Raw genomic sequence first — 27097 nt, 5'->3', positions numbered from 1 at the left:
GGTGCAGAACCTGGCCAAGACTCTGATCTCGAGACCATTACTTTTGAACTTTGGCCTTACTTTAGCTATATATATTTTGTGTAAACATGGTCATGAATCAAGGGCGATCAATCCAAAATCGTACCAGTTGCTGGAGTCGTTCTGATTTCGGGAAAGGGTTACCCCCGAATGGCTCGGTCGATGACGATTGAATGATAGGGAAGGTTCAGATCGATTGGCAGGTTGAGCAGAGATAGATGAACTCATTCACTGCCAGACATTTTCAGAGACTCTTTTACCCTCACGTTTGAAAAAAATAGGAAAAAAAATACATTTCGGGGATTAAATGGCTGGACTGTGAAAAGACAAGCAAATCCGTCAATGGCAGTGAATGAGTGGAGTATGGTCAGGTGGCTAGGTAGGCAAGAAAGGTTTGAGAAAGTATAAGTTTAAATAACTAGATAGGTAGTGGCTCATATTGGGATGGACAGACGGGTATGTATGGATGAATGAATGCCGAGGTAGGTGACTAGGATGAAGGGGAAGCAATGGAAGGATGGATGAATGCATGCATCAAACACACACAAGAGTCAGTAGAAGTGTGTCACCGGTTAGCAAGTGCATTTGTCCCCACACTGACGCTGGCATATTAGCGTTTACGGGAAAAAACTACCGAGAGATTGTCCCGGTTTTTAAGTGTCAGCCGGCAGTGGAAATTCACTGAGGCTCCCTGGTGTTGGCTCAGCTGTGAGCTTGAAGAAGCCATGATGTCAGATCCTTGTTTTCCTTGGAGAGCTCCTCATCAGCTGCATTGTTTCCAGGAAAGCGCGGGGGCTCTTCTTGGGGGCAACCCACAAGAAACCGCAACACGTACCTACGGCATTCTCTTCTCTCGTAAGAGAAGAAGAAGAAGACGAAGACTGGCAGTGATGAAGTGTTGCTGATGTCACATTCGTGAGGTTTGCTGTGATTGATGAAAACATGAACAAATGAGCTTTTCTAGGAACGTTTGGAGAATCAAAATGTGTGTGGACCTGGGGGACCTGTTGTCTGAATTTATTTAAATATTACTGGAACTTTAGCTACAAATGTGACTTTGGGTCCAGGAGCTGTGTGCGCCAAGAAATGAAACATCCTGGGCTTTGGCGAGACAAACCTAAAAAGTAACCAATGACTGAAAGTTTCTGGAAGTTTACATAGAAGTGCCGTTTTGGTTCCAGAACCTAGAAGTACAAAGACCTAAAAGCAAGTTCCTGAAGGTTTAGGTGGAAACGCAGCTGTAGTTTCAGTAGCTACAACTACAGAGAACTAAAACCTCCTGGACTGTTAGGCGGAAATATTACTGTAGCTTAAGGACCTGTAGGTTCTTCGAACTTTCGGGGGTCAATCTGGCTTTGGTTTTCAGGACCCACACAAACCAAGAGCAAAGGGGTCTTTGAACACTGATAAATTGCCCCTAACCAAAAGCGCCAAATCCAGGTCCAGAAAGTAAAAACCCTTTCACAGTTTGGCTTCAACCGGCAGGTAAACGAGCTCTTCAGTGGAAACACCTGTAGCTAAAGCCAAACTGTGGCAGGGTTTTTACTTTCTCGACCTGGATTTGACACTCTGCCCCAAGTAGAATTTTTGCTCCAAGTTCCCACCTTTGGCCCAACTAAAGGTCAGTGATCTATCCTACCCCTATTGGCAGTTTTTTGATGATCGTTCCCGTAGCCCCAAAACCGCTGTTAATAACTATTGAGATCTTTCTCTACATTGTCTCTTGTGAAATTTACCACACTCTTTATCGGAGCCTCGACTAAAATCTTCCAGAAAGAGCAGAAAAATACACAGAAAGGCTTCAACAGGTATAGTTTTCAGCCTGTAGTTTGACTTAGTGTTTGTTCGACAGAAACATTTGAGTCGGCTGTATTGTTATTCGTTCTGCTTGGCTCCGATGCCGAGGAAGGCCTGCTGGTTGGTTCGGCATTCAGAAATGTGCGCTCCTTAATGAAGCCTCCACCTCTAACCTGCGCCTGACCCCTATTACAACCGGGTAAAGAAACAAAATGACTCCTTTCAGAATCCCGTCAAAGGAAGTCTGACACTTCTGTGGGTGACCTTATGGCATCATTTCGTCAGCAGCCATGACGCTCGTTGGCCGTTGGCCGTTAAAAGCCCAGGCCGAGCCGCGTCGTAGACCAGTAGAGCGCTTCGGCGTCCAAGCGACAACATGCCCTCCGTCCGCCTCGTGGTCATCGCTCTGCTGCTCCTCTCCAGCCTCGGCAGACGGTTGGTCGCCGGCAACGCCGACAAGGATGAACTGAGCGCGCTGATGGGCGACGAGAGTGCCGCCACCGCCGGCCTCAGGACGAACTTGATGTGGGACGTCAAAGATGACGACGGAAGCCCCAAAGTGCTCCTGTTGACGGTAAGGAGCATCATTTTTTATTGTGCTTGTATTTTGTGGTGCGTCACACTAACATTATTTTCTTTTCCTGTAGCTTAGCAAGGAAGAGTTAGGTAAAAAATAATGCAAAACATAATCAAAAAAAGATATGGTTAACTGTAGAATAAGAGCAAATTTCAATTCATCAAGGTACAACGAGAAAGAAAAATAAAGAACGTTTAATTACATAATACAGTTATTAAATAACAGGTCAAAACGAACCAAGTATATTTGGGTTAAAACTGCATTAGACTAAAATCAATCAAAATAGGTCAAATATTTATGAAATAGAAAAAAAAGGGGGAATTAATATTGCTAAAAGAAATAAAACTGATCACGTTAAATTACATTAAATAGAAAAAAAAGACAATTATTCAATAGGGTAAAATATGAATATTGCCTCGTAAAATGTATTAAAAATACAGTAGATGGCTCAATAATGTAAACCGTAATAAAACACATTTGAATTAAAGCATGCTATTAAAAATAAGTCTGAATTACAAAAGCTAAAAGTAGTAAATACATGTAATCAATTGGTAAATGTAAATAAATTTAAATTGATCAATTGGGTAAAATCTAATAAAGATGCATTTAAATGAATCAATACATTAAGAATAATCAGGTCAAATTTAATACAAATACATTTGAATTGAGGTAAAATGTCATTTAAAAATGTATCAAAGTAAATGTTTAAATTTAAATTCAATTTAATAAGGTCAAATAGTCATATTCAAGGCATTAATATATATAAGAAAAAGACATAAAAATTAAAAGAATTAAAAAAAAAAAAATTAAAGAATTAAAAATTAAAATTAAGATAAAAAGACATTAAATGAAAATCAAGAGGTCTAAGGTAAAACTAAGTTCAATTAAAAATATCGAAATGTGAAATGAATGACAATAATGAATTGCTAAAGTATAAGTGAAAATGAAACATTTTGATTGAGATATGAGGTAAAATCAAATAAACCTATGGGGCAAAGTTAGGTCAGATTAAGTTCAATAGCTTTATATTTTTTCTATCAGGTGGAATCTATTTAGCAACCTGGTCTCAGCTTGATGAACCGAGTTTGTTGCGGAAGAGCGTTCTCACAAAAGAGGAAAGCACCACACTATCTTCCCGTGTCATTTTTAATTTTTTTTTTGCCTGCAGGACACGAGGCGTCGAGGATCGCCTTTTCGGGGTCTCAACCAGCGACTTCCTGTGATGAACGAGCCACGCTGGAACCAAAATCCAGCCGCTGAGAGAATGGACCGCCGGGACACTGACATTGACAGTGAGTACCCGTAAATACACTGCAACAATCCGTAAACCTTACACGCAAATGTGTGTGTGTGTTTTTCTCCAAGTAGTGTTGCGCTGTATGATCGGACGAGTGTACCGACCCTGCTGGGGAGGGACATAAACATCAGCCGTCTTCTTCTACAAGCATTAAGACAAGTGTGTAAAACAAAATAAAATTTTATTTCAAAATCAACTCTGCAACATATTTACAATGTGGTTTCAACCTTTCAAAATAAGGCTCTCTGGATTGACACCCCCCCCCCCCCCCACAATAAAGAAACACAAAAGCACCCAAAATGGCCTCTCAAGCAGTAAGTGTTACAGAAAAAAAGCATAATTTTTCTCTGTGGGTTGTCATTGGTGGTGTAGAGAAAGTTTTTGTATCTACCGATTTGGCTCTGAATTTCAAAATAAGACTACTTTTTCCACCACAAAAAGGAAACAAAAAATGCCCATAGGGATAACTACGTTCCCCCAAATGCTCCTTTTTGCTGTAAATGGGACAAAATAATCCTCACGCACCTGAACTGAATATTGTTTTCAAAATACAGCCCTTTGATCACCTTTTACCCCCACAAATGTTTTTGTACCCTTCACACATGCAGTGCAACAGTTTTGGCTCAGAATTTCAAAGTAAGCCTTCCCCAATGTGACATTTTGCCACATAAAAAATAAGAAATAAAAACAGTTCTCAAAAAGGAGCATATTCAGACTCTGAAGAAGTTGGTCAGGGTCGCCTGTCCTGCAATCAATTTCTTCTTTTTGGTACTGGTGGTTTTTACGTTAGATTTCACCGGCTGCTTCTTCTTCTCCGGCGGCTCGTTCTCAGTTTCCACATCTGCCTGCTTCCTCTTCTTTGTCGTCTTTTTGACTGCGTCGTCTGAACCCGGAGCTCGGGCCAGGTTGGCGTTCCCGCTCCTGGGAACCAGTATGGGGACGATCTCGGAAGGTTTGGCTTGATGAAACATTGGGTCAGTAAAGATGGCGAACTGGCAGCTGATGTCAAAAACTAGCGTGAAAAATGGAATCCATTTACCTGAGGTCGCAGGCTTGGGTGCTGGGTGCACGCAGGTGGCCACTTGGCTTGAGCTCGGGAAGTGCAGAACACGATTGAGGGGCGGTTCTTGGTCGTCCTGATAGGTGCAAGCAAACTGGGATCGGACGGCTCGGGGTCCAATCTAGAGGAGATAGATAGTTGTTGAATGATGGCTTATCCACTGCTAGTTTGTATTGTTACTCAAACTGAAGCCCATTTCTAGATTACAGTCCAGTTATGTTGCCAACTGTTAGTACAGCAGCAGCCTGGATACCAGAAGCTAAGAAGTTAATTTCAAAACCCTACCAAGAAGCAAGTCAGAAAACAGTCAAATCCAGGTCAAGCGCCATTTTAAGACCCACAATAAGGTGAGTCAAGAGGCATGTTAAAACTTTAGATACAAGCAAGGTCTTGCCGAGTCAATATCCGAGTAAAGATCCAATTTAAGATTAGTCAAGGGTTTTCTTCAGCACCATAGTCAGAACCCAAGTCAGAACCAAGTCAAGATCTATGTCAAGACCCTGGTCAAGATGATTCAAGAGCTATGTCTAGACCGTGGTCAAGAGTTATGTCAAGAGCCTGGTTAAGACATTGATCAAGAACCAGGTCATGTGCCGGGTCCAGTGTCTAAATAAAGAGCTAAGTCAAGAGCCAGGTCCAGTGTCCAGGTAAAGGGTTATGTCAAGAGCCTGGTCAACAGTCAGGTCAAGTGCAGTTCAAGATCAGTCAAGAGCTTTGTAAAGACCCTGGTCAAGAGCCAGGGCAAGACCCAAGTCCAGACAAGTCAGAGAAAAGTCAAGACTGGTCAGTGCCAAGTCAAGAACCAGGCCAAAGCAAACAAGTCGAAAAACTGTCAGAATACACTAATAATGACTTCAAGGTTATAGCCTGGCTACTAGAGGTTTGGAGCAAATCAGAAGTTGACATCAGGGACACGTTCACATGAAGTTTCCCCCTCACGTTTTTGGCACTAAAAACAGGAAGCCAATGTCTGTTGATGTGCTGCTAAGACAGACAACGGGGAAACCTTTCGAGTCCTGTCCAAAAACATGGCCGCCAAGCGGAAGTTGAGGAAGCGGCGAGGCGCCTGGGGACTGTTCGGAGAGGAAGGCTGAGTCAGATGACATCTGCTCGCGGGATCGCATAAAGGAGCAAAATGTGTTTAGCATACGCTTGGTGTTCTGCAGACGTTCACACGGTCGCCGCGCCAGCATGAACACGGATAGTTCTGAAATAAAAAATCATTCCAGCTGCAACAATATAGTTCAAATACAAGGCCGTCAAGTGGATGGCAAACTGCGGCAACCGGCCTAAAGTCTATTCTCTTCATTTGGTAGCATTTCTCTTGGCTTAACTGCTTCCAGTACATGTGGATGCTACATTTTTTTTGGTCCAATCCGATTGCAGCCTCTCTGTGTTGCCATGTCAACTAATCTGCTCGGGGCCTTCAAATTTTAGCAGTGCCGGCCCTTGTTATTTACATTATATCAACAATAGGACCGTTTCCTTGAAAGGAATAAAATACGGCAACATTTTGTTACTTTTTTCCAGAGTTGTGATGCGATTTTTCGTTTTCCATGATGACGGCTACAAACACAGTGCATTCAGAGAGTATTCACAGTTTATTTACGTTTTTTACGAAAGGCACTAAACATTTTTAGTGAGGTCTTAATAGTTCTTGTTTTTTCACCATTCGCGGCATGGCTGGGTCCCTATCCCCGGTTTAGAGCGTGAGGGAGGCAAAAGGACTAGCGGGCATGCTAATTAGCAGGCAACAAGCATACGGCTGCCAGGAGCAACAACGTAGGCCCAGGAGAAGGAAGAGATTGGATATCGGATCCTCAGCATGTTCTCAGTGTTACTTTTTGCACCGTAAGCAACGGGGCGGCGTCTATTGGTGGGCTTTGAACCCCCTCAAATTCTCTCCCTCCCTCTCCAGTAGGTGCTTTCATGCCGGTGGACGGTGGGAAGCGGAAAGGCAGCTGTGCAAACGCTCAGCTGGGGACTTGGAAGTTACTCGGGCGAAGCAAAAATAAACAAGCACGGGGAGAAATGACAGGATGTAAAAACATTTGGCCGTCTGATCCAATTTGACGGGGCTCTGATTGCCGCGTTACCTTGGGCTTGAGCAGGTCCAGGCGGCTCTGGACTCGCTTCTTCAGGGGCTCTGGAGAAGATCCAGTGGACACTTCAGGGGATCTGAGGAGGGTGAGGGCAGGGGCACAGTATTAGTGGATTGATTCCCACTTTGGTGGAGTTGTATGACTGTTTGGTGAACCTGAACAAGGTGAGGACGGAGGTGCCCTCGCTCCCGTTGAGTACAGCCTGGTCCTCGGACAGCAGGTCGGCCTTGTTAGCGCACGGCTGCGTCACGGCTTCTTCGTCCAGCAGAGCCAGCAGTACCTTCACTGCATCTCGGCCGCCGTATGCCGTGGCGTGATTCACAGCGTACGCCTTCGGCTGCGGGGAGACAGGTGGCTTTGGTCAAGAACCACTCAGAGTCTGCTTCAAAAATCAAGGAAAGGACCAGTTAAGTCAAAAACCAAGTCAAGATCCTTGTCCGGAACCAGGTACAGGAAAAAGTCAAGAACTATGGCTAGAACGACTTGCAGGATGAAGTCAAGTACCAAGTCAAAAAACAGTCAAAATCTAAGTCAAGATTCTTGTCACGGACCTTATACAGAACAAGCCCAGAACCATGTCAAGAACCAGTCAAGAAAAAGTCAAGAGCTGTGTTTGAACTCCAGCACTGAAGAACCACATTCATAAGTCAAAAACCAAGTCACGATCCTTGTCCGGGACCATGCACAGAACAAAGTCAAGAACAACGTCAAGAACCATGTCTAGAACAACATGCAGGATGAAGTCAAAAATTAAATTAAAAAACGGTCAAAATCTAAGTAAAGATTGTTGTCACGAACCTTATACAGGACAAGCTCAGAACCATGTCAAGAACCAGTCAAGAAAAAGTCAAGAGCTGTGTTTGAACTCCAGCACTGAAGAACCACATTCATAAGTCAAAAACCAAGTCACGATGCTTGTCCGGGACCATGCACAGAACAAAGTCAAGAACTACGTCAAGAACCATGTCTAGAATGATTTGGCAGGATGAAGTCAAGAATCAAGTAAAAAAAACTTCAAAGTCAAGATTTATGTCACGAACCTTACACAGAACAAGCCCAGAACCAGTTAAGAAAAAGTGAAGAGCTGTGTTTGAACTCAAGCAAAAAAAAAAAAAAAACAGTCAAGACCCAGAAAAAAGTAAAAAGTATTTTTTAAAAAAAGGTAACCCAAGTCAAAAATATTCAACAGTTAAGAACTAGGTCAAAGAGCCAAGCCAAAACCCAGGTCAAGACATTTTGAGACCCCAAAAAACTGAGCCAAACAGATCCCAGTCAAGAGCTGGGGTTTATGAAAAGGGTTAAGTGGAGTTACCCTGGCAGGGCTGATCCCGGTCCCAGCTGTGTGTGCGGTCTCTTTCTGGACTTGGTGCAGTTTGCAGATTTCCTCCTTCAGCTGGCTTGCTGTCTCCTCTGCGGCGGAGCAGATGTCTCTGGACTCACAACCCTTCACCAGAGCCCCCCGGATGGCACACACCAGCTTGGACCCGCAAACACTGGAAGGAGACGGACGTTAGATTCAAGTCCAGACCCAGGTTAAGACCTAGGTCAAGAATCATTCAAGACCCAGGTCAAAAATCATTCAAAACAGAGTCAAGAGCCATGTCTAGACCTTAGCATACGCTGTCAAAGAACAGTCAAGATCCAGGTCAAGTGTTTGTGTACTTGAATTGATTACAACTGCCATCAAATTTAAGACTTCCCCTCCAGTCAATACCCCGTTTTTCAGTCCGTACGGTACTTGAACGGAAAGGCTCCTTATTTAGTTTTTTTTCCCCCCCATCCATTTAAAGGTTGCATATTGGCACTGCTGCAGGAGCCAGAAATTTGGGGGGAAAACAACTTTTCCCCGATCGAGGGGCCATGAACTCTGGGCGGAAGGTGTTATCGCACCAGGAAACTTCCACGCGCAGACACGCTCGCACACACACTCGCTGACTGTCCGAGTTCATCCGTGTCTTGTGAACCGAGAGCCCCGATGTGTTGCTCCGAGCTGCCTGCCCCTCACATGATCTGCAGGCTAAATCATTCCTGATAACAACTTGCTGCCAGACTTGTGTTGCGCGTCCAACATCATCCGCGCACGCAGAGTTCTATCCACGCGCACGCTTCCATCCGCATACACACGCATACATACGGTCCCCACAAACACGTGTGCGATTGTGCAAGGTGGCCGTTTACGAACAACTGATTTCAGTGTGTCTCTCTTGCAGCAAAAGGAGGCGTTGATTCAAAAAGCGTGGAGCAGATTTGGTACCTGGGGTCCGGCGTCTCCCCCAGGATGTCCTCCAGGTTGTCCAGGAAGTGGACGAAGGCGGACAGGCCCTTGATGTGCTTCCTGAGCGGGTCCGAGGGCGCCGGCGCGTAGCCCTTGCCGCCCAGCTGGACGGCCCTCACGAACGACGTCACCGCCTGCCAATTGGGGAGGAAAAGTTTCAACTGTCCAAGGCAGGTTAAGAGGCTAGGTGATCTTGGACTTAAAATAGCATTTTCGATTATCCCATAATCCAATTTCAAATCGATTTTTTTTACAGAAAAAGAAAATAGCAGTAACATCATTTAAGACAAGTATTTCCTCATCCTTCTGGAATTAGTTTTTTATCCTAATACCAAACAAGCTATGCAACGTTTTTTTTTTCCGATTATAGCATATTTGTGGTTCGCCATTCACAAATTTTTCGTTTTGGAAATCTCTGCTTGATTGCGTTTTTTTTTTAATTTTTTTTTTTTACTATATCTGCTGCTTTTTCATCTGCTTATTTTTCTTGCCAAGTCAAACTTTCCTGTTCTATTGGCAGAACATTTTTGCTCTTAATTGGGGGTAGGAATAGAGCCCGACCACAAAAATAATTGACACTCACGTGGCATTGGTAGGAAGAAAAAAATTTTTAAAAAAAATCCCAAAACAAAACAGCAAAACACAAATAAATTGGGGATCGTTTTTTAGAAAATGTGATGGGTAGGTTCAGGAAAAAATAAGATAACACTCTACTGTCATATATTTCTCATTTTATCACTTTTTCGGGAAAGTCAACACAAACATTATTTTTCAAGAATATGCTCTATGCAAGCCCACTAGTTGAAACAGGGCATTCCAATAAATATTGCGTTTGTGGAATAAGTGTTAATCCACTCGTTTTTAGCCATCCATCTCTGGGGGCGGCCATTTTGTCTTCTGTCGACTGAAAGTGACATCACAACTGCCCACAACGACAAATCACGACTCGGATTCAGAAAACAGATCAGCCGTGATTGGTCGTTGTGGGCAGTTGTGAAGTCACTTTCAGTCGACAGAAGACAAAATGGCCGCCCCCAGAGATGGCTAAAAACGAGTGCATTTTGCTGCTTAATTTATATTCCACAAACGCCAAATTAATCAGAATGATGTTTTTCAACTAGCTGGGAACATATCCTTGAAAAAAATATGTTTGGGTTGACTGCCGCTTTAAGATAAATTTTTGCAGTGTAGCAATATTTACTTTTATTGCCTACTCTATCGTGCGGTTATTTTTGCTTAAATCAAGAACAGTAATATGTTCCTCTTCTCTCTGTTTTTTTCAAGCCCCGGTTTTGCAGTGTACAGACAAGTCCCCTGCAAAAAATTGATTTAAAAAAAAAAAAAAAATGCAAATGCCGTCCAAGTTTTGCTTGCTTACCAAAAAGAGTGACATGCCAGTCCGGTGCGCTGCATGTTTCACATCGGTGAACGTCTGCCGTCCGAGCGCACGGCCGGGGACGTCCAGAGTCAGCGCCAAGGCCAAGTCGTCCTTGGCGTTGACCAGCAAGCTGAGGTAAGAGCAGAACACTCTCCTCACCGCCGATTTGACCTGCGAGCCGCACGCTCGGGTTTTAGCGGACGGGCTGGACGGGGCGGACGAGTCGGGAGCGTCCGAGACTTCAGTGCTGCCTGATAGGAACTCGTAGAGCTCGACCTTTGGGAAGGGAAAACCCCCCCCAAAAAAACAGAAGTGACATTTTAACTTTTAGTTTCACTTCAGGTGAATTGGGTGGGCGTGACCCAATTAAAATGTATTTAATTATGTATGTTTTATTTGTTATTAATTTAGCCCTCAACAATCAACACATTAGTTAAATAAAACATTTGTGTATTTATTTGATTAAATAATTGGGTAACTGATTATAATCAGATAAACAAACAAAACATTTGATTGTTTTGTTATTTACAATAAAGCATTTGAAATAACTGGTTCATAGAGCAGATTGCCTGTCATCGAGAAAAAAACATTTATATGTGGGAAAAAAAGACCAGACATATTTTTTCTTGTGATTAAAAGTCAGTCTTAAAAGAATGAAGTCGTAATATTAGGACATTAAAGTCAAAAGTATAACGAGCAAAGAGTCATATTTTGCAGAATAAATGTCAAAATACCACTTCATTCTCATAATAAAAAAATGGACACTTTGTTCTGAAGAAAAAAAAAAACTTCATTCTTGTGATAATACGCCTTTTGTTCTAAACAAGAACATATGACAATTCATGCAGTATGTCAGATTTATGTGAGAGCGTTTAACTCATTCACTGCCAATGACGTATTTATTTGTCTTTTCACAGTCCAGCCATTCAATCCTGGGAATTTACCGGGTATTTATATATTTGTCAATTTTTTTTCAAAATGTGAGAAGGTCTGAAAATGTCTGGCAGCGAATGAGTTAATTGGCAAGTGGGCAGATCAAAGCTTCCTCGCCGGCTCAATCAAACAAAATAGCCCAGAAGTGCATTTAGACATCAGTCCAAACACACAACGGCGCTCCAAAGGTTCCTGGCCAGGTGCCGGCGTTCTACTCACAGGGCTGACGAGCTCCCCGGGGGGGTCCGAGCGGTCCCCGAGCCGCCGGCACATGTTGAGGACGTGGACCAGATCCACGGCGTTGGAGCGCTTCAGGAAGGCCTCGTACGCCTCCAGCGTGACGGCGCGGCTCTCGCGGGGCGCGGCCTCGCCGTCCTGGGGCCGCAGGCCGAGTTTGTCCACCAGTAAGTGCTTCCAGGCCAGCAGGACGTCGCTGAGGGCCACTCGGAACTCGCCGCTTTGCTGTCGGCGGGAGAAAAGACAGCCGGGGGCTGCCGTTCGTCAGCTTTCCGCGCCGCTGCCAGAACGGCGTCACGTGCGAACGCGGTGACAGTCAGCTTGAGGCGTCGCGTCAACGCCGCCGCGCTGACGAGCAGACACGTCTACGTCTGGGAGATCAGTCAGGATTATCTCGCGGCTCTCACATACACGCATTCAGAATAGACTTTATTAGCCCCGCAAGGGCCATTCGGTTTTACGGGCAGTCTGTCCTTTCTATAAAGATATACGATGATACGAAAAAGGGACTCCCGAATAACTGCAGATGCAAACACGACTGAAATGCTCTCACACATACTATTGCATTTGATAGCCTATTCATCCTATGAGGAATGTATTTTTACAATAAGTTTACTGTATAACAAAAATGCATTCATAATGCTGCCCTGTGAAAAACACTTATGTCCAATTTTGGAAGAATTTTTGCAAAGCAGAAACACCTTTCACGTAAAAATAAGAAAAATGAAAAAAAATGGACATACGTGTTTTACACAGGACAGCGACAATATATATATATATATATATATATATATATATATATATATATAGTAGTGTGTGAGAGCGTTTTAGGTGTGAGAAAGCGTTTCAGTAGTGTTCGTGCATGCCAGCGTTTCAATAGTCTGCATGACAGGATAATTGTTCTATTGTGTGAGAACATTCAGTTGTTCAATTTCAGAAGTGTGTGCGAGAGCGTTTTAGTAGTAATTTTGAGATCATTTCAGTTGTGAGTGAGTGTGAGAGCGTTTTAATCATTTGAGTCATATTACGGTTGTGTGTAAATGACAGCGTTTCAGTTTTTGTGTGTATGAGAGTTTTGGGTGTGTGACTGTTTCAGTAGTTTGAAGACAGACACATTTGCATGAGAGCTTTCAGATGCGCGTGACAGCCTTTCAGTTGTCTGTGTGTGTGAGACTGTTTCATCCGAGTGTGTGAGAGCATTTCAGTTGTGTGTGCCTCCGTGCGTTTCAGAACTGAGCATGAGAGCATTTCAGGTGTGTACTATGAGAACGTTTCAGCCGTGTTCTTGAGATCGTTTCAGTTGAGTGTGTATGTGTGAGAGCGTTTTAATCATGTGAGCGCGACAACTTTTTAGTTGTTGTGTACATGACAGCCTTTCAGTAGTATGTGTGTGTGTCATGTGTATGTCAGCGTTTCATCTGTGTGCATGAGAGCGTTTCAGTAGTATGTGAGAGCTAACCCTGAATGATGTCCCTAATGGTCCCTCTCAGGTGTTTGCACTTTTGCAATTGGTTTGAACTCACCTGCTTATTGACTTGGGCCATGACCAGCTGCAGCACGGTCAGCATGGCGTCGGCTCCATACACAGTTGTTCTCTCGGATTCCAGAAAGCGGTGGCTCTCTCGCCTAAAGATTCTCACCATCTGCTTCAAACGCTCTCCTATAGCCTGCATTGTTCACTGCAATGAGAGCGTGTTGATATGTTACAGGTGTGAGCAGTCAGTGATTTATGGTGCATTAATAACCACATTACAGACGCGAACAGCCCACAGGTTAAAGCACTCACTCACTTAAAGCACATTCTATAGTCACCACGAAAATACACACTAATATATTTATAAATATAGGTAAACACACAGAACAATATTGTATAAATAATATAAACTGTTAATATGCTACTAACCTGTAATTGCGTTGCCAATTCAAACTCCAAAACACCGTCGACGTCCACAGGCAAAGCAGATGATTTAAAATTTTAAATAATTGATGACGTCTATGCCTAAGAACCAATCAGCTTGCAGGAGACCCTCTCATCGTTTTGTTTCTTGCTTTTCGTCAAGCGTGCGATTAACGCATGTTAAGCCTTAAAATATGTGAAAAATAATTCCATAGTTAATATAAACTAAAATTGGGGCTTCTGAATATGCATTTAGACGGTTTTTAAGTCATTAGTCACTGAAGTGTTCCCCCGCGTTTGGTCCACAGTGGTCCATTCCGAGCAGAACCCGGAAGACAGTCGGCGACATCCCCCAAACCGCGCTCCGTTTGACTCGACGGGACCTACTTGAAAGTAAAAAGGTGACACATTAGTACGTCCTTTCTCTGCTCTTTGCTTTAGGTCGAATGTGAGCCTTTTCAGTCAGAAAATAAACAAATAAAAGGAGTTTATTAAGCTGTTGGAGCAAATGTTAAAACGGTTGTGAGCTGCTTCATGTGCCACATGCTTACAAAGTTCATTTTTCACACGGAGTCAAAATGTCATTTAAGATTCATCTTTCGTGTCTATCAACAGAAGTACACCGAGAGCTCTTTGTAATTTAGCGGTGTATGTCATTAAAAGACTGGCTTTTTAGTAGGCATCTTGTGCTGGGGTACCTAATGAATTGACCTGCTAATTCATTGTATAAAAAAAAGGCAAATGTGCGTGAAATGTAGTTAGTGGTTGTGTAGTATGTATTGCACTCAAAATGGCGTCAAGAGAGGTTTTTTATTTGTAATGAATTACTGAGAGGCAGTAGTGGTTAGCATGTCTGCCTCACATTTCTAAGGTTTGGGGTTTGAATCTTTTATGCAGAAATTTCATTTGTTTTTCATTTTTGGAATCCATTCACAGAATAGTCAAATCAACTTCCTTATCTACCTGCCTAATAATAAAAAAAAAAATTTCTTTAGAATTGGAGAGTATAGAAAATGAATTACTTGAATCACATTTTTAAATGATTCCTTTCAGACATAGTGTTTCGACATGAGCGTTGCCAGGACACTTGGCGCAGGGGACAACAACGCCAGCCGGGGTCCCAACTACACGGTGCCGTGTGATGACTACGTTCACGTGGTGGAGTTCAGCCCCTTCGCCTCGGGCACGGCTGCCTCCCTGCTGGCTTATGGCTGCAACCAGTATGTGGTGGTGGGCACCTGTCTCTTCCAGGTGAGGCATTGGCATCCAACAATGTGGCACCAAAGAGAGAGGAGAGTCTGTGTTGCTAGCTTAGCCATTTGGAGGCGATATTTGTGACTTTTCTGGCCTCTCAAGCCGCTATTTTTCCAAAAAGTGTCAAGTGAGTTTAATTCACTTTGAGAAACGGACACCATAAAGAAGGCAATCAATTGAAAAAAATGTGCATGTGAGATGAAGGTATTATTGTAGTCCACTTAAGGTCACTATCCTCACATTCCGTCTGTGACTTTGGATGTGTGTGGCTTTATAAAGTCGGGCCTGACCTGGGGAGTGAAGCGGGAGAATTAGTTTGTGTGTGAATGTGATTTAAAAAAAAAAAAAAATCCATTCACGTATTCACAGATTGCAGTAAATCTGAAAACGATTCTGGAGCCTATTCAAAGTTGTTCATTTGTTACAGTTAGGGTTGCTCGATTTATGAAAAAAATATTAATCATGATTATTTTGGGAATAATTGAAATCATAATTATTCAAAACGGTCATTTATTTTTTGGTTTAAAATGTTTAAACGTAAAAAATATAATGACAAATGCATTTCTTTGAAACACTATAATTATTTGTGTTCCTTTTGTACCAAACAAAATTGATAAAATTTGTGGTGCAAATCTATAAAGTACGATTTCCTTGTGTAAACAAATAGAGGGTGTTGGATATAGATTTATATTAATGAATGTTTTTTACGATTATGCCAATTTTGTAATTGTGGAGTGTAATAATTGTAATTGAATTTTGATTAATTGCGCAGCCCTAATCAGAGTCATTCCGACAATCATTTTTTTTGTACTTGTTCGTACAGTATTTAAGGAATTCCAATTATGAATGATAAAATTACTCATTTTATTTCTGTGGAAGTTGATGCAAGCAAATGCTCTAAAATAAAATTTTGCACATCCCCCCTCACCATGAAACATTCCCTCAGGAGGAGGACATGAACGTGGAGGGAGTGGAGTTCAACGTTCTCCGTGCGTTCCATCACGATTCGCGAGTGGACGCGCTCGCTTGGAGCCCGGAATCCCGCCTGGACAGGATTCCCACACTCAGGTACCAGGGTTTTTCCTGGATCAAAATAAGGCAGCGTTACTACCATTCTGATTTGCTGTGCTCGCCATTGTCTTCTCCTATGAAGTATTTACCGTATTTTCTGGACTATATGTTGCTCCGTAGTAACAATCAAAAACTCCATCATGAAGAAGATAAAAAACATAAAAGTCGCTCCAGAGTGTCAAAATTCTGTCAAATTTGGGGGGGAAATTTATTTTACAAAAAATGAGACCAAGAAAATCACAACACATTTTAATATTTACTTTAAAAAACATATAGTAATAGCAAAATAAAACGAAATGTAAAGAATTCAAAAGTGTGTTCACTCATTGTGACTCATTCTGGTGTGCACGACCTGACCACCAGGGTGCAGTATAATAGTCATTTAGACACAAATGAAGACGACTTTCACAACTACAGTACTGTTGTGGATCAGTAGACTACAGTAAGGTGTCGTGCCTTGCAGAGGATAAAGAATATATGCCTGTGAGAATTGCTATGTCGTCTATGTGTTAATATGCCAGTTCCGTCCAAACATCTCTTAATGGATACCATGCATTGTGTGTTAGCATTAAGCTAGCGAAAGCGACAGGCAAAGTTGTGTGCTTGTTTTAAATGGACATGTAATGCTTTGTACAGCGCAGGCAGCCCCTGGATATTCTGTGAATTCCAGGTTGAAGCCATTCACCTCTCCATTCGTGTTACGTAAGCACACATCCAAGATGTCAGGCTAGCCTCGCCATGTCCAGGTCATGATTATTCATTCATAATTCCATCCAGCACAAGCAGCGGCTGTGTTGAAGTAGTCGCCGCTGGCTGCCAAGGAGCCGCTAACGACGCAATTGTTCGACAGCGGCGCTTTCCCTTCCACTAATTGCCCGTCCGGGTGGGAGGGTCCCGGCGTCCAAGTGTCGTCGTTGCGTAACGGCGAGGCCCCGCGGCGCTCGCATCGCCGCGGGCCAAGCCGCGGCCAGGCGCTGTGACGTGCGCGCGTGTTATTGCGCGGATGACTCTACGCTCGGGTTCCATCGTCGCACGTACGCTGCCAGGAAAGCACTCAGGCGGGGGCCTCGCGCGGAGTGCGAGAAGCCAGCCACATGACTCCCTTTTATTTAGCAACAATACCCAAGTACATCCAATGCTGTATGTGCGTGTGTATTTAGACGAAAATAAGCAGAAATGAAGGTCAGATAATGAATGCAATTCCTAGAAACAATGAAATAAACAGATAATAAAAATAACTTGTTATTCCTTCAAGGGGATTTTTAAAATTAATTTGTTTTGTTAGTTAGATAAATTAAACTATGCCGTTTCTTCAAAACTGAAAATTGCATAACCTGTTCAAAAATACAATTACTACTTAAAATGTAAATAATTAAATAATTAAAGAGTAGGTTTTTTTTACAGTAGGATATTTATGCGCCCACCAGTCTTAAAGTGGAAGTCAAACCAAACATATTTTTTTCCAGAATAGTTCTTTGCAAGCCCACTAGTTGAAACAAGGCATTCTGGTACATATTGCATTTGTAGAATAAGAGTTAATCCACCCGTTTTTAGCCATCTCTGGGGGCGGCCATTTTGTCACTTCTGTCGACTGAAAATGACATCACAACTGCTCAGGGCTCAGATGACGACCAATCACGTCTGACCTGTTTTCTGAAGCTGAGCTGTGATTGGTCGTTACCTGAGCCCTGAGTAGTTGTGATGTCATTTTCAGTCGACAGAAATGACAAAATGGCCGCCCCCTGAGATGGCTAAAAACGGGCGGATTTTGCTGCCTAACTCATATTCCACAAACGCAATATTAACCAGAATGCCATGTTTCAACTAGTGGGCCTGCTGGGAACATGTTCTTGAAAAAAATATGTTTGGATTGATTTCCCTTTTAAGTGTCTAAAATATTGCGATTGTGGAATATGCTATGGCTTTTGATCCGATATGAGACTGAAACTTTTCTGCTTTTTTTCCAGTGTCTCAATATTGTAATTTGTGTTTTAATTTATTGCTTTCACTTGTTATACTATTGCAATTTTGTTATTGCAATGTAAAGTGCTTTGTTAGAGCTGTAGTTGTTTTGTATATTCAGCAAACGCAATTTAGACTGGTGGTCGGCGCATACAACATATTATTGTCAAAAACATTTTTGACTTGACTTCCACTTTAAAATATGTTCTTACTAGTGCTGTCAAACGATTAAAATGTTTTAACTAATTAATCGCATTTTTTTTCCATAATTAACCACGATTAATCATATTTTTCAACTGTAATTTTTTACAAAGCTTGGAACCGATATTTACGCGAGTAATATCTTGGAATTAATATAGGATAAAGTATATTTTGATTCCATGAGTGTTCTAATAGCTTTCTTTGATCCTTGAATATGATTATTTTCCTGTAAAATGCAACTTTTGAACAATACACTAAAAACATAAAACTAATATGGTATTTGAATTTAGCTTTACAAAGTGCGCAAATTATTTGGTAAAACTAAAAGTAAAACTACGTAAAAGTCCATCTTTGTTACAGTGACTCTAGCTGCAATGTGAGCAGAGGGAAGCTGGAACAGTAAGTAAATAAAACTGAGTTAACTGAGTTAATTTTTTTGAATACGTTATAACATTTAAATTAATCTCCATAGTTAACGCTTTGACGGCCCTAGTTCTTGTTTTTGATATATTGAATTCATTATTTTCCTGTATCGGAACCGATTTTACCTCAAAGTGGAGATGACCAAGTGTTAAGTCATTGAAATCGATATTTGTCTTTTTCAAGCCCACGGCACCGAAAACCCGACTCCAGTTTTCCCACATTTGCACGCACGCGCGCCGGTTGGAGTTTGATGCCGCTCTGGGCCTAATGGCAGCTTTATTTGCGCTTGTCCCATTGTTTGACATTCATCACTTTGCTTTGACAGCGCTCCCAATAACATCCTAATGTGCCGCCCGCGCTAATATCATCTCATCTGATTTGCCGCGTCACGTCTTGCCAAGTCCCACACCGCCCGCGTGAGTGCGCATGTGTGTGTGTGTGTGTGTGTTTTCCCTGTCACGAGCCAGTCAGCGTAATTGCGTGAAAAATAACGCAGCGCCTGATTAGAGGGAAGCGGAGGAGGGAATCCTTCTTGTTTCTCTCCCGTGTTTACATTAGCGTGCAATTACAATCTCCCGGGCAGCCTGATCCAACTTTCTACCACGCACACACGCAGAGTGCATGTTTGGAGTGACACGCCTCTTTTTTTTTTTTTTTTTCCTGTGTTTTTGCATTGTTTTCACACGTCGGCTCCCGCGTCTTTGCAGATTTTGCACGGCCGCCCCCGACAGAAAAATCCGCCTGTTGACGTCGGACCTTCAGGATCGACACGAGGTCAAGGTACGGCGGCGGCTAACACGCGGGGGAAAAAAAAAACCTAATTGTTGCACCCAAAACACACATCGCAAATCATCTTTACCTATTGAAAGGAATGGAAATGTCATTCATCCGTTCCATCCTACCAATTTAAAAATGTTTTTGATAGGAAAAGTAGCCCTCAAAACACACTCATGACACACAGTAATTAAATTGAATGAAGAGTCTAACATTTTTTGCCGCTAAATATTATAATTTCTTTGCTTTCATTTAATGCCCATTGTGCTGTTCCTTCTGGTGTGCGCATCTTGGCCACCTGGGGGCACTGTAATACAGTGTAGACATGGATATACACACAGACAGTCACAGTTCTTCGCAGAGGATAAAGAATATATGCCTGTGAGTTGTCTGTCCACACGCATTGATGCACCGTTTGTGTTCCAATATCTGTTAATTTTTGTGAAGTGCGAGCTGATTCGATTGAACTTTTGGATTTTATTTTTTTTATTTTTTTTTAAAATACATTTGTCGTCAGTAGCATTTTCTCGTTAGCTTAGCATCATCGATCGGCTTGTGAAAACATGCGGCGAGGGAGGTGATGTTTTCCTCGAAATTCCCTCGAATCTCAAAGTGTTTGAGTGCCAAAATGTGCAATTTTCCACTGGCACGATTCGCCACAGCGGGAGAAGCCGGAAAATTCCCCTCGGAAGTTCTCAAAGTCTGCGCGAAGGCCGTACGCTAACGCTGTTTGTCTTGTGTGTGTTTTTCATGAGGTGATGGAGGGCCACAGCAGCTACGTTAACCATTTGGTGTTCGAGCCCACCGAAGGGAAACAAATCGCTTCCGTCAGCGATGATCACACTTGCAGGTCCAACTGGCTTTTTTTTTTTTTTTCTTGTCTTTCTTTCTTCTTTTCTTCTTTCCGCTGCGTGCGTTACAGTACGTGTGTTCGGGGCCCCCGGCTTCTGGTTTTGGAGTTCTGTTCTTCTTCTTCTTCTGTTACGGGTTCAGAAAGTCCCGGCCGTGTTTCCACAGTGAAACGTGACGCTAAGCACAACACGCTCGGCTATGACCGTGCGTAAGCGCCCAGCTGTTTTGCGAGCTAATTGCTTAAATATGGAAGTCCAATTAGCCGCACAAGGTTTTTCACTCTCTGCGAGGAGGAGGTTTGTCATTAACACACACACACAAAAAAAAAAAAAAAGTGCGAGGAGGAGTAGCAAGGGTCACCTCCGGGACACGCCCCCGGAGAGGGCCCCATGACGGCCTTTCTTGGTCTTGTCAGCGGCTTTTTAGCTGCTTGTTTTGCTGCTAATGTTTCCATCCACTCTCTGCCGGAGAGCAAAACCACAAAGCAGCACAAGACACATGGGGGAAAGGATCAAGCGCCAGCCCGAGTCAAACGAAACCTTCCAATATGACGGATCCTCGGATTTGTGACTCATTCCCTTTCGGTGAAATGCAGTCGTTTACGAGTCGTTTATGGATGTTTGTTCGCCGCGGGTATCATCACGTAAATAAAGTCAAACGGCTGTAAACAGTCGAAACGACAGCGGGGATTCTCTGGTAGGTCGTCGTCGCGCGAGACTTGGGCAAATCTCGTGAGATTTCGGCCCCAGAAGAGAAGCCGCGATAATGACAATAATAGCTTCGATTTATGCGCTGCCTTTGAAGAGACCCAAGGACGCTTGTTCACTGCCAGCCGTTTTACAACAGTTTGATTCATCTTTCAAGAACCGCAGAATATCGTGTTCTGGGACAATATGAGCACTCAACCTACCAAAAGAAAGAGTGGACTCTTCTTTTATCAGGAGAAAAAAAGAAATTCGAGCGTTTTCCATTCTTTCGTAATAACGAGAATAATAGTTGGTTTCACCGCATGCCCCCAAAACCCTTTTTCTGACCAAAAAGGGCCGAAAACTCGCTTTTTGTGAAAAGAAACATGACGAGCAAAACAGCGGCTCAGACGCTAATATTTTATGCTTTTGCAACGCCAACTGTAAAACAACAAAGACTGATGGCAAAATTATTTTCTTACAAATACACAAATGAGAAATGCGCCATGACCGACTCAGACTCACGATCAGCGGATTTTTTTACATGGTGTTCGTCATTCACCCCATAAACATGTCGTTTCTCAAAATTGTGACACAGACACTGTCACTATTTTTTCCGTGACACATACTCTGGAAGTCCGACCGCCAACGTGTCGTCACTTCGCTCCCTCATAATTGCCGTGACAATCCGAGATTCGCTACCTAATCTTTATCTTCCGCTCAAAATCTGTGCTGATCTCGAATCTTTCACGCCTACGTGTTGGAAAACAAACTCTATAAATCTATCCATCACTTATCCAAAACCGCTTATCCTCATGAGGGCACACAAAGACAACCATTTGCACTCAAAATCATACCTAGGGACAATTTAGAGTGTCTGATTAACCTACCATGCATATTTTTGGAATGTGGGAGGAAACCAGGGCCGGATTCAAACCCACGACCGCTGCACTGGCACTGTGAGGCGGACGTGCTAACCAGTCGCCCACGTTCCACCCTTAATAAATTATAATAATAATTGACGTATGATTCGTCAAGTCCGTTTGATTGTCAGTGCCAGTTAACGATGACATTCCAGTTGATGACCAACAGAAAGCAAACAAATGAAAAAAAACAATATATCAAAAGAAGGAAACATTTTAAGAGACAAAGTTATTTTAGTTTTATTGTGTTTAATTAGTCACGGCTTTAACATTATTTACACTTGTGTGTGCAGTTTTTGTCAGGAGTGCTCACATGTTCTGCCATGAGGGAAGATTTTTATGGTGACGTTTTTTTTTTTTTTTTTTCAAATTTACCATTATTTTATGGCAACTATTACTTTTTGATATGAAACCAGCGACCACATTTTATCATCGCCGTGCCCCTGCACTTTTGGGAACTCAGACTCCCACGTCCTCCTCCTCCCCCTCTTGACACATTACACTTGCTGCATGTTGCCCAAAACAAGCAGTCGGTGGGCCAAAGCGCCACCTAGAGGGCAAAAGGGGTAGTGACACGCTCCTGCTGGGATTCGGGGTTGACTGGGTTCACTGTCAACAGCTGACAGGCACCTGCTGCTGCTTGTGCAAGTTTGAGGCACTTTTCTCCTCTTTGAAGTCACTTCCACCACATCCGGTGATTGTGTTGTTGTCAGCCCACTCAAGTTGGCCCCAAAATGTGACATTCATACAATTTGGATACATATTTCAGAAAGATTGACCGTAATTGGACGAATTGGATTTTCTCTTGCATTTTCTTTTTTAATCATGGTGCCTAAATGTTACTGTAAACCGTGAAAAATCAAAATTGTAATAGCAGTCTGGTAATGACACACTTGCAAGCCTAACGTTGTTGTGAGTACTGAGTACTTAATCGTTTCTCTACGGCGCGTTGTACATTTCCATGTTTTCTTGCTCCAACCTCAGATGTCCTTTGGAGCGTCCCGAGCGATGAAGCGTTCAGCAGGTCAGCGGTGTCATGTATCTTTTCTTTCTTTTTTTCTTTTTTTTCTTTTCTTTTTTTTTTTTTTCGTTGCTGTTCATGTTTGTCCGCGGAGCCCCGTTTGAAGGGTAACGCGGTGGACCGCACTTTGGCTCCGGTCGAGTAGCGTGCAACGGAGCTTCGCCTTGGCCGGCGCTCTGCGAAAATAAGGCCGAGTCATTGTTTTGCTCCCGTGGTCTTGTGTGTGAGAATATGTGTGTGTGTGTGTGTTTAGTGTCAGCTGGGAACCTTCTTCCTGGGGGGTAAAAGTGTAGTGTTAAGTGACTGGCCTCGAGGTTAAATGGGGCATATCCGCATCGGGGCTGACCTGGGAGGTACCGTGCGAGGTGACCTCATCCACCAGTTCCCGTCTTTGCAGCTCCCCCATTTTTGCCCTCCTGTCCACCTTTCCTCATTCCTCTGGTTAACCAAGAGATCCACCGCTTCCCTCTCCGTCCAAGTCTTTTGCGACGTCCATTTTTGTGTGCGTGTGTTTCTTTTGCTTTTGCTATCACAAGAACCTCCTTGACTGCTTTCCCGTCAACAGTGATTGTCATTTTCCTACTGTAAAAGTAACTTGTTCTGCAGTAAAGCCATCATCGTCCGCACCGGGGCGCCGCAGGCAGCAGCGCTTCCAAGTGTCGTCAGCGCCGTAAAATGGAAGTGCCCGTATCCAGAGCAAAAGATTTTGGCTTGCTTTTGAACCATTACAGCAGGGATGTCCAAAGCTTGGTTTTTTTTTTTCCGATGAGGGCCACATTCAGAAAAAATAGAGGAGGTGGGGGCCCACTTAACCTTGTTTATGAAACATGCTATAACCATTTCAAGCTATGTGGTTGTTTTAAATACATGTGTAATTCTCCTTTTTATGACATTTAGCTTGATAGTAAACTTGAATCGGGTGTGGCATTCGTTTTCTTTACTCATGAACGTTTTTTACATGAGCGATATTTGGCTACATGATCCGTATCGGCACCTTTTTTAAAAAATCTCAACAGAAATGAGAGGTCAAACTCATTCACTGCTACTGACCAATTTACTTTTCACAGTCCAGCCATTTAATCCCAGGAATTTATTTATATTTTATTATTTATTGATGATATTTTTTCAAATATTGTTTTCAAATTTTTTCCAATTAAAAAAAAATTATTTGTAATATTTTCTGATAAACGTCCGATGGTGCTCGTGTTAAATGTTAGAACATGGATCAGGCCGATTAAAAAATGTTGGGGGTGAAAATGCATTTCTACTCGCACAAAAATAGGCGATCATGTTCTGGTTTCTTGCAGGGTGTGGGACCTGGAAGGAAATGAAAGCGTCATTTTCCGACTACGCTCTCCTGGCATCAGTGTGTGCTGGCACCCGCAGGAAGTCTTCAAGGTAGGCGCCGTTAACCCCCTTTAGGCATCGTGGACAGCTAATCAGAAGCGCCTGTGCCTCAGCTGATGGTGGCCGAGAAGAAGGGCACCATCCGCTTCTACGACCTGGTGAGCCAGCAGGCCATCCTGTCGCTGGACTGCGGCCAATCGCCGCTCAGCGCCGCCGACTGGTGCCTGGCCAACACCATCAAAGTGGGCGCGGTGGCCGGCAGCGACTGGCTCATCTGGGACATCACCCGCTCCAGGTAGCGCCCGGCCTGACCTGACTGCAAGCTACACCGCCCACTACACCAAGAGAACTTTTTGTTTTGTTTTTGTTTCCACCGGTTCGCAGCTACCCCCAGGAAAAAAGGCCGGCGCACCGAGATAAAGCCCAGCAGTTCAAGTAAGAAACATTTGCTGCCAAAAGATGTCAAAGGAGTTATGTCTACCTGCATGCTCCACCTGTTTTTCCCCTGAACCACAAAGTCCCCGTCTCACTTACCTCAACGCACAACAGACGTGGAAAAACATAAATAACTCTTTAAATACGCTTCCTATGGGATTCAGCTGTTATGTTTGCTCAGCTGATTATTTTGAGTACAGCCTGCTTTTTAGAGCTGGACAGAGAGTCGTAATCTCTTGTTTATGTACTGGTTTTAGTGCGGGTAAGTTTAAAAAAAAAAACAAAAAAAGTGCAACCGCGTGAAAATATGGACAAAAGTATTTAGCATTTTGGAGCTATTTCATCCCGGTGGTTGTGGACGTCAGCCCTCTCGACGCGCTCCTCGATATGCATGACGAGCAGGTAAATATGCTGCCTCCCTTGAAGGTTTTCCAACAGCGTGGATGTAACTTTTAATATCTGAGGAGACGAATTTCACAAACAAGAGTGTTGGTCTTCCGTCGTCAGGTGGTCTCGAGCCCAAGAGAACCTTTTCGCCACCACCGGATGTCCCGGAAAGATCAGCAGTCAGCTGCTCATCCACCATCTCGGCCACCCGCAGGTCGGTAATCGATCAGTCAGCTATTTCTGTCGTGTTACGAGCCAAAATTCAAGGTTCGAGTGAGCTCGAGGTACGATACTTGAGTACAATAAAAGAAAAAAATGGAGCTATTAAGTTACTCTGGAACGGATGAATGGAATTTCAATTCATTTCAATGGGGAAGATGGATTTGAACCACTTAAAGTGACTGTACTTAGCGGCAAATCAGGACCACCAGGTCATCTGGAGGTTACGATCAGGGGATGCCGTTAATATTTGTCAATCGGGAGCATATGAAGCCCAAGCCCAGTCATCCACCCGGGTGCGATTGTTTTTTTTGTGTTTTTTTTCACCGTTCTCATGAGCAGTTCTGCTTTTCTTTTTTATCCCAGCCGGTGACGGTGGGCTCGGTGACTGTGGGCTCGAGTCTCAGTTGGCACCGCACGCTCCCGCTGTGCGTGATCGGCGGCGACCGAAAAATTTGCTTCTGGATGACGGAGATGTAGCGTGTAGCACGTGTTCTCATCTCTGCTGCTGTTCTTGTAATGGGTTCAATAAAATATTTTTCTGAGTAGATGCTGCGTGTGCGCGGAATTCTGTGGACATGTTGTATTCACTTTTTTTGTTTCCCCCTGCACTCTCTTTACTGACTCTCGTGTCAGCCTCACCTCATCTGTCTTTCCCGTGAGCACTGATGTGGCAACTTCTCCGCCAAGGCTCTTCACACAGCAGAATTTCCTCACACTCCACACGAGCGAGCTTTTATTGCACATTGTGGATTTCTTCCCCGAGGTGTGCAGCCCTCTTAAAACTTCCTATATCTGCTGCACTTTTCCATCCCCCGATGTCGTAACTCATCGCGATATACCGTTAGCTCTCGGCCAGTCAGGTGCTTGGCAGGATCTCATCCAGGCTGAGGCGCGGTGTGGTTATCCAGGCGCTCGCACATAACTCAGCCTGCACCGTTTTGGCCTGTTATGTTGTGCCAAAAGAGCTGCAGTTCAAAAGCAGGCACCTGTGCCAACGCCAGTCCGCCTCGCCGTCAATCCATCCGTCTTGCCGCTTTCCCAGCATTCCCCACCCCGTGACACATCCCGAAGTGGAGAAATACGCTGCATATTTGACTGATCCCTTCCACACTCTGTTAAGCGTATAACCACCGCAGAGAGGCTAAATCATGCGCTAAGTCAAGGGAAGTGTGTTGCTTTACCTTGATGGCGCTGTGAAATGGATGTTACTTGTAATCTACAATGTGCCAGTGACAGGAACTTCTGAGGTCTTAATTCGGGGGAGCTATCTTTCACTGTTGGTTAGCATTTAGGGAGGAACTCTTTAGATTTTACCTAAATCTTTTCGAAAAATATCGAAATATTTTATTGAGAGTATTGGGTTTTTGGTCCTGCCATGTTTGGGTAATATCATGAAGACTATGAGCAGAATTACAATGAGGGGTACAGATCAATAATGACTGACCAAGATGCAGTATGTGTACAGTACTTTCAGAAAAAAAAAAGCATAAACCCAGATGTTATATGATCAGATTGATATCAGATATATGATATCAGCATGACTAGTAAAGCTATGCACTGATTTACAATGTTTAAGTTGTCTTTGGTTTTCGATCAAGTATTCTTTACAAACATTTGTGTACTTCCTGAAGACAAACTGAACCTGAATGCAGTTTGTAGTTTTAAGTGTCCGAAACGGGAAAAACTTGAAACCTCCTGTGTCCTGAATTAGTTTGTCAGCAAAAGATAAAAACGTATTTGAGATGTCTCTGGTAGAGATCAAAGATTCTTTTCTAACTGGGATCAACCCTAACAAAGGTTGATCCTTCTGGTGTCAAAACGAGACACTTTGAACCTCCTGCTAGCTGAATCCATTTGTTAGCATGATTACTAATGCTATGAACAAGTTTTCAACAAAATGTTTGGGATGTCTCAAGGGTGCCGACATATTGGCTTACTTGATCCTGAACCTTAACAACATTTGAGTTT

The 27097-nt window shown here is 43.3% G+C and overlaps 3 protein-coding genes across 6 annotated transcripts; 2 read left to right on the top strand and 1 right to left on the bottom strand.

Moving 5' to 3' along the window:
- Window positions 1-1558: 1558 nt before the first annotated feature.
- pmch (pro-melanin-concentrating hormone) lies at window positions 1559-3897 on the top strand. Of its 2 annotated transcripts, none has more exons than XM_086022712.1 (4): window positions 1559-1639; window positions 2042-2389; window positions 3561-3684; window positions 3761-3897. In XM_086022712.1, the coding sequence occupies exons 2-4, from the start codon at window positions 2192-2194 to the stop codon at window positions 3811-3813; spliced, it is 375 nt and encodes a 124-aa protein (XP_085878838.1). In that variant the 5' UTR covers window positions 1559-1639; window positions 2042-2191; the 3' UTR covers window positions 3814-3897. The 2 variants fall into 2 exon arrangements, with proteins under 2 accessions (XP_085878838.1, XP_085878837.1); XM_086022711.1 differs by having other exon boundaries at window positions 3758-3897.
- Window positions 3898-3989: 92 nt separating this feature from the next.
- parpbp (PARP1 binding protein) lies at window positions 3990-13637 on the bottom strand. Of its 2 annotated transcripts, XM_086022896.1 has the most exons (10): window positions 13578-13637; window positions 13198-13353; window positions 11657-11899; window positions 10505-10780; window positions 9106-9260; window positions 8164-8344; window positions 7007-7188; window positions 6846-6927; window positions 4729-4870; window positions 3990-4647 (listed from the first exon to the last, which is right to left on the bottom strand). In XM_086022896.1, the coding sequence occupies exons 2-10, from the start codon at window positions 13345-13347 to the stop codon at window positions 4400-4402; spliced, it is 1659 nt and encodes a 552-aa protein (XP_085879022.1). In that variant the 5' UTR covers window positions 13348-13353; window positions 13578-13637; the 3' UTR covers window positions 3990-4399. The 2 variants fall into 2 exon arrangements, with proteins under 2 accessions (XP_085879022.1, XP_085879023.1); XM_086022897.1 differs by lacking the exons at window positions 6846-6927; window positions 7007-7188.
- Window positions 13638-13721: 84 nt separating this feature from the next.
- On the top strand, window positions 13722-25674 carry nup37 (nucleoporin 37). Of its 2 annotated transcripts, none has more exons than XM_086022899.1 (10): window positions 13722-13983; window positions 14625-14822; window positions 15772-15893; window positions 19190-19262; window positions 20012-20106; window positions 24046-24136; window positions 24199-24380; window positions 24470-24520; window positions 25028-25121; window positions 25493-25674. In XM_086022899.1, the coding sequence occupies exons 2-10, from the start codon at window positions 14640-14642 to the stop codon at window positions 25604-25606; spliced, it is 1005 nt and encodes a 334-aa protein (XP_085879025.1). In that variant the 5' UTR covers window positions 13722-13983; window positions 14625-14639; the 3' UTR covers window positions 25607-25674. The 2 variants fall into 2 exon arrangements, with proteins under 2 accessions (XP_085879025.1, XP_085879024.1); XM_086022898.1 differs by having other exon boundaries at window positions 13749-13972.
- Window positions 25675-27097: the final 1423 nt, after the last annotated feature.

This window comes from Filicampus tigris, chromosome 22 (assembly GCF_054856515.1).
Source record: "Filicampus tigris isolate MCC_2025a chromosome 22, RoL_Ftig_1.0, whole genome shotgun sequence".
NCBI lineage: Eukaryota > Metazoa > Chordata > Actinopteri > Syngnathiformes > Syngnathidae > Filicampus > Filicampus tigris.
Note: the sequence above shows the minus strand (reverse complement) of the source record. Positions and strands in the feature narration are given on the sequence as shown.

Excerpts from the sequence above, each read along its gene's own strand:
- pmch (XM_086022711.1), top strand. The coding sequence starts at position 2,192 with ATGCCCTCCGTCCGCCTCGTGGTCATCGCTCTGCTGCTCCTCTCCAGC. Across the intron at positions 2,390-3,560 it reads CCAAAGTGCTCCTGTTGACG|GACACGAGGCGTCGAGGATC; the intron begins GTAAGGAGCATC and ends TTTTGCCTGCAG. Across the intron at positions 3,685-3,757 it reads CCGGGACACTGACATTGACA|TAGTGTTGCGCTGTATGATC; the intron begins GTGAGTACCCGT and ends TTTTTCTCCAAG.
- parpbp (XM_086022896.1), bottom strand. The coding sequence starts at position 13,347 with ATGCAGGCTATAGGAGAGCGTTTGAAGCAGATGGTGAGAATCTTTAGG. Across the intron at positions 10,781-11,656 it reads CCGGGGAGCTCGTCAGCCCT|GTCGAGCTCTACGAGTTCCT; the intron begins GTGAGTAGAACG and ends CCCTTCCCAAAG. Across the intron at positions 4,871-6,845 it reads TGGACCTGCTCAAGCCCAAG|ATTGGACCCCGAGCCGTCCG; the intron begins GTAACGCGGCAA and ends TATCTCCTCTAG.
- nup37 (XM_086022899.1), top strand. The coding sequence starts at position 14,640 with ATGAGCGTTGCCAGGACACTTGGCGCAGGGGACAACAACGCCAGCCGG. Across the intron at positions 14,823-15,771 it reads TGGGCACCTGTCTCTTCCAG|GAGGAGGACATGAACGTGGA; the intron begins GTGAGGCATTGG and ends ACATTCCCTCAG. Across the intron at positions 24,137-24,198 it reads ACCCGCAGGAAGTCTTCAAG|CTGATGGTGGCCGAGAAGAA; the intron begins GTAGGCGCCGTT and ends CCTGTGCCTCAG.